General features: G+C 28.8%; 1 protein-coding gene across 1 annotated transcript; it reads right to left on the bottom strand.

Annotated features, from left to right (window-relative positions):
• Positions 1–2,361: 2,361 nt before the first annotated feature.
• LOC107429331 (MLP-like protein 328) lies at positions 2,362–3,880 on the bottom strand. Its single transcript, XM_016040000.4, has 2 exons — positions 3,572–3,880; positions 2,362–2,995 (listed from the first exon to the last, which is right to left on the bottom strand). Exons 1-2 carry the CDS (start codon positions 3,753–3,755, stop codon positions 2,715–2,717), a joined length of 465 nt encoding a protein of 154 aa, XP_015895486.1. The 5' UTR covers positions 3,756–3,880; the 3' UTR covers positions 2,362–2,714.
• Between the last annotated feature and the right edge of the window lie 1,524 nt (positions 3,881–5,404).

The raw sequence follows: 5,404 nt of genomic DNA on the forward strand, positions 1-5,404 counted from the left end.
AGGAAAAATAATAAAAAGAAACTAGTTTTATATATTAATTGTTTTGAAGTTTGATTCAATTACAGAAAAAAAAAATTGAAGTTTTAATTAAAGATATGCATTAATTACAATCATTTATGGCAAAAGAACATTATTTGAAAATTAATGGAAACTATTATAGTAAGCAATCAATCTTAACCATTTATTCGTTGAACAATCACATGTCACCGAATCCTCAAAAGTTTCAGATAAAATTTGTATTAGGAGAGAATTAGGATCCTAATTTTAATGATAGTTTATTAAACTTAGTTTACCACTAAGTCGTCGCTTCCGATGGGATGTTGGGGAATCAACTAAAAATTTTTTTCACGTTGAAGGGGGGAACTTTCACGAAGGTTACCTGACATTTTTTGGAATTTTTATATGGTTTGATAAAAACATCTCATTTTATCAAATAATAATAATAAAAAAAAAAAAAGAAAGCAAAAATAATAATAATAATAATAATAAAACATCTCATCCAAGTTGAACCACATTTAATTTCTGTCTTCTATCTCCTGATATTACGTGTTCCTCTCCTTCATATTTTAATTCAATCATTGAATAGCAGTAGCAGGCACTGGGTTATGCCCAAGGCAAAACGTACATCGTCCCGTGAGCCCCCAACCCTACATGAAATAATTGATGAAATAATAAACAGAGAGAAACTTTGAACAAAACTAAACTTTATTGAAACACTTGTTTTTTTTTTTACACACTCACACTCATGCACCTCTCGTTCTATTTATACAAGCTGATACACACCAGAACACCTGATACACACCAGCAGAACACCAGTAGACTTCTTAGCTGATAAGGATTCTTGACTCTATATACATTCTATATACATGCATGAGTTATCCTTACAGATAATCACTACCCTGTTTTGATAAACAACAGCCAACAAGTGACCTTAGCTAGATAAGCCCAAACCAGTTACAACAGTTGCCGTTACTCAGGATAATCTGATTTCCATGCTCTGTCAATAATATCATTACTTCCAATATACGATATACGCCACACCTACTAAATATATGTAACGCTCATATATCCCATGTATGTATTAATATGTGAACAAATTACATGCTACTTTTTCTTTTGGTTATATACCGAAAGATAGAGATTAGAGACATGGGTTGAGAGGAGAAAATCCAAAAGCTTCATTATTTTTATTCTTAATATAAATGATCACAATAGGCTACTCATATATTAACTAAAAACCTTTTAAGTTTAAAGAGGTGATGAAAGCTAACTCATTCTTACTGATAGGTCATGAAACTGGCTATTACAATTACTGATCAAATAGTCTTATGGGAAGCAGCATTGTTACTGTCATAAGTAAGTTTTGGTTATATACATATTAGTAGTTAATCCTCCCAATTTATGACATTAGCATTAATTTTTCCAAAATTCTTCCACGGCGATATTGTAAACTACTATTCTTTTCAAAAGGTTAAAGCTAGGAGGAAATGGATCATTATCATTATCATTATATTTATATTAGCTCAATACTCTATTTCAAATTTAAGCTGGATTACTTTTTGAATTTTATTGGAAACTTACACATGTTTTTGGTGAGAATTATAAATTTTTAATATTTGACTTAACGAACTTTTGGAAAGAATTAAAGATTTTATTTTTGGAGATATGTTAGGAATAGGGTGGAGTGAACTTATAATCATTGTCTAAAACATCCATGACTTTGCCAATTTTCAAACCGACAACCGACATATTTTGTTTGCTCCATTTATGAAGTCCTTCCAGCTAGAATGCATACTTTTTCTGATGCTGATGAGGATGAGCATTTACAAATCCGTACATATTGATAGACTTGCACCATATTTTGTATCATTCATCATTGACTGATTGAATGAAAGCATAGGATACTCTCCGCAAAGGATACTCTCCTTTGAGTGATCTGGGTGATTAGTTTTGGATAATTTGAGAGTTTAATTTGTTGATATGGTAAAATTAAGCATTTTTAAAATTTAAACTACTAAAATATAGGCGTATTATGTATAATATTAGTCTTCATTTACAGACCATTTTGGTATTACAAGTGTTAATTCTTTGAATAAGTGGTAATGTGAAAATAATATGATCTATATCAAGATTTAACGTTAAACTCTAATAACATGTTAAATTATCACTAATATAAAAAACTTAAATTCTTCAAATATCGATTTATTATTTACGTCAAGCTATATCTAATATTTATAAAATTTCTTATGATGTCCCTAATTACCACATATATCAAAATTTATAAGCCTGTACCGTATATATATAAAATGACACAATCAATATTAGAGACTTCTGTACTGCCCAGGAAAAACAAAGAACCCATCAAACAAACCAAAACAGCCAATGTACTACACATAGAACAAGCTCTACACATAAATTTAGAGAATTTGGCCAACTAACTGGCAAGCAAACAATATGGAAATTGATACAAACAAAGGGAGATTTATTTTACAGAAGCCTAGTTACCTGGATCTCCCAAACTTCTTTATGAAAATATAATCCAGGCAATTCTGCTAGTAGGATAATTTTACATATGAAAAGGAGTACAACTTCACGTACTTATTAAAATACACACTGATTACAACTAGAATGAAAGCACAGCACACCAACCATAAAAATTTATTCAAGCTTCAGCATATATATTTTTGAGATTACCACATTATTAAAGACACATATCATGCCTGGAGAACATGATGAACATCAACTTCTTTAACAAGACTAACAAGAAATTCCATGTATTTGTCGAGAGGATGAGGATCATCAACCTTTCGTTTCTCATAATCCAGAGTGATTTTCACCAGATGATTATTACCGCCTTCGATTTTTGGGGTGAACTTGAAAGTTCCTTTGTAGTTCTTGTAGTGGTCCAGGATATGTCCTCCAACAGCAATGAAAGTTACTGCCTTGTTTTCTTCATCTACTTCAACCTTCTCTTTGAATGTCTCAACATTCCCATCTATATATAAGTACATATTTTAGTAAACAAAGATAGTAGCAAATGTCAAAAAAAAAAAAAAAAAGTTAATAAAGAAGGAAAAACAAGGTAAAAAAAAAAAAAAAGAATAAAAAAAAAATCTTGAAAATGCTTTATTTTTCCCCTTTCTTTCCTACTAAATAGAGTTGGATCTAAATCAACTTGCTGTGATTTGGATTTTACTGTTTTCTTATGGTTTTAAGAACTTGTAACATTTCTAACCTATATGCAAAGAGTTCAAAATAGTTTTGTCCCTTTTTACCCCATAAATCATTCAATCTGCTGCAATCTTATGAAAGGACAACAAAAAGAAAGTTGGATCTAAAACAACTTGATTACTTTGATTGAATTTTAATAGCTAGTTTTTCTTTTCTTTTCATTGTGGTTTTAAAAAAGTTGAACATTTCTAACCTATATGCCAACAATAAGAAAGTTGAACATTTCTAACCCCTTTTCTCCTCATTAAAACTCATTCAATCAGCTGCAATCTTAGAAAAAAGCTAACAATTAAATAGAAAAAAATAGCAGCTAGCCAGAGTTTAAGTTGTTGGTCTTTACCTATGTTATATTTCCACTCCTTGACAGAGCCTCCTTTCTCCCAATCTCCTTCATGAACATCAATTGCATGTATATTATTTGAGATGTTTGGTATGTGGTAACATTGGCTCTTGAACATGGTGTACAATTTGTCTGCAGGTGTCTGAACTTCTATATCCTTTTCTAGCGTACCAATCAGAGCCATGTTGTTGCTGATCTATTAAGTAGTGAAGTCGATCGGATATGAACTAATTAATATTGAGCACCAGCTTGAATGTTTAAAGGGTATGAAAACTTGCATCCATCATGGTTGCTTTTAAAGGCATTTAATTATTAATTTGATGAATTATTAGACAAATAAGGTAAAATATTTGTTATCACCGGTGATGGTCACTAATTGGATCATATGCCATTTAATAATTTAAATAACTATAAAAAAAAAAATTCATTTTACCAAAATATAAATTTAAAATAAAATAATTTCGCATAATCAAATTATAACGATTGACAATCTACATCATTCCTAAAGTGATTGATGTCAAATGTACAGATTTTCCTAATCCCACTTAGATTATAAAATTCGATATTAAAATCAATTATTGACATTTTTTAATAAAAATATATAATAATAGCTTGGAAATATTCAACAAAATTAGCTCGAGATCAAAAAGACAGTATCACTTTATATTAGTTTACTCAAAAAAATTCACCTACGGAGATATTGTGACGTTATTAGGCGCATCCAATGTTGTAAGACTTTTTTTTTTTTTTTTGGATTATTTAATTTGCAGATTAACCAAATGAATTGAATATTTTAATCGTTGTTTTCTTATCACCTTTCAAAATCTTATTAAATTAATCTCATCATCAAAATATAACACATGCAAAAATATTTTATATATATATATATATATATATCATCAGGGCTATTTTATTAGACCCAAAAACTCTTTTTTTAAAAGCTTTGTGTTTTTTTTTTTTTTAAAAAGAAATCAAAGTGTTTAGCAACTATTAAAAAAATTTGTTGATCAAAAAATGATTTTTTTTAAATTACTTTAAAGAATTTCAAGTTTTGTGCTTTTTTTTAAAAAAAAAATTAACTTATTTAAAAAACTCAAAAGTCATTTAATGTAATTTTTATATTTACAACCAAATATTGATTAATTTCTTAATAATTTTTTAAAAAAAATTTATTATAAAAAATCCTACAAATAAAAACTCTACTACTATCCATTATACCAAATGGACACTGACGTTGATTTCATGTAGTTGTTATATACTTTTGTCGGCCTTTTGGCTAAGGTCAAGCGTAGTTGTTATATACTACAGGGGTTTACAATTATTGTTTATGTGATAATGGAAATTAATAGTATCATATCCAATATATTGAATTTAAAATTATTAAAACAAAATTAATAGACAAAAAAAATAGTTATTTTGTCCAAGTGAATCAACAAAAAATGCGCAGATGAGTTTTCTGAATGCAATGCCAAAATAATGATGAATTTAAAAATACATAACACATTGCTCATTACCTCAAGCTATCTTCCAAAAAAAAACTATACCATCCATCAAAGGGAACTTTTCTCTCTCTCTATGTATATATATATATATATATATATATAATTTGTTGGATAGTGAGAGGACTCACCGCAATGCTTTTCATGTGAAGTATGGGATCTAAAGCAAGGGACCCAGCTTATACATATCCTATATTTGGATTGATAGAGTAGAAGAACCCAAAATTAGTGCTTTTCCTATCGGATTTTCAAATAAGAAAATATATTTAAAATAAAAAATAAATAGATCCGTGCAAATGAATATACATTATAAGTTTTTCTCAGGACGGTTCTC

Source organism: Ziziphus jujuba, chromosome 12, assembly GCF_031755915.1.
Source record: "Ziziphus jujuba cultivar Dongzao chromosome 12, ASM3175591v1".
In the NCBI taxonomy this organism is placed as follows: Eukaryota; Viridiplantae; Streptophyta; class Magnoliopsida; order Rosales; family Rhamnaceae; genus Ziziphus; species Ziziphus jujuba.

Coding starts and splice junctions, on each gene's coding strand:
- LOC107429331 (XM_016040000.4), bottom strand. CDS start 3,755: ATGGCTCTGATTGGTACGCTAGAAAAGGATATAGAAGTTCAGACACCT. Junction 2,996..3,571: donor GGAGTGGAAATATAACATAG/GTAAAGACCAAC, acceptor ACTTATATATAG/ATGGGAATGTTGAGACATTC.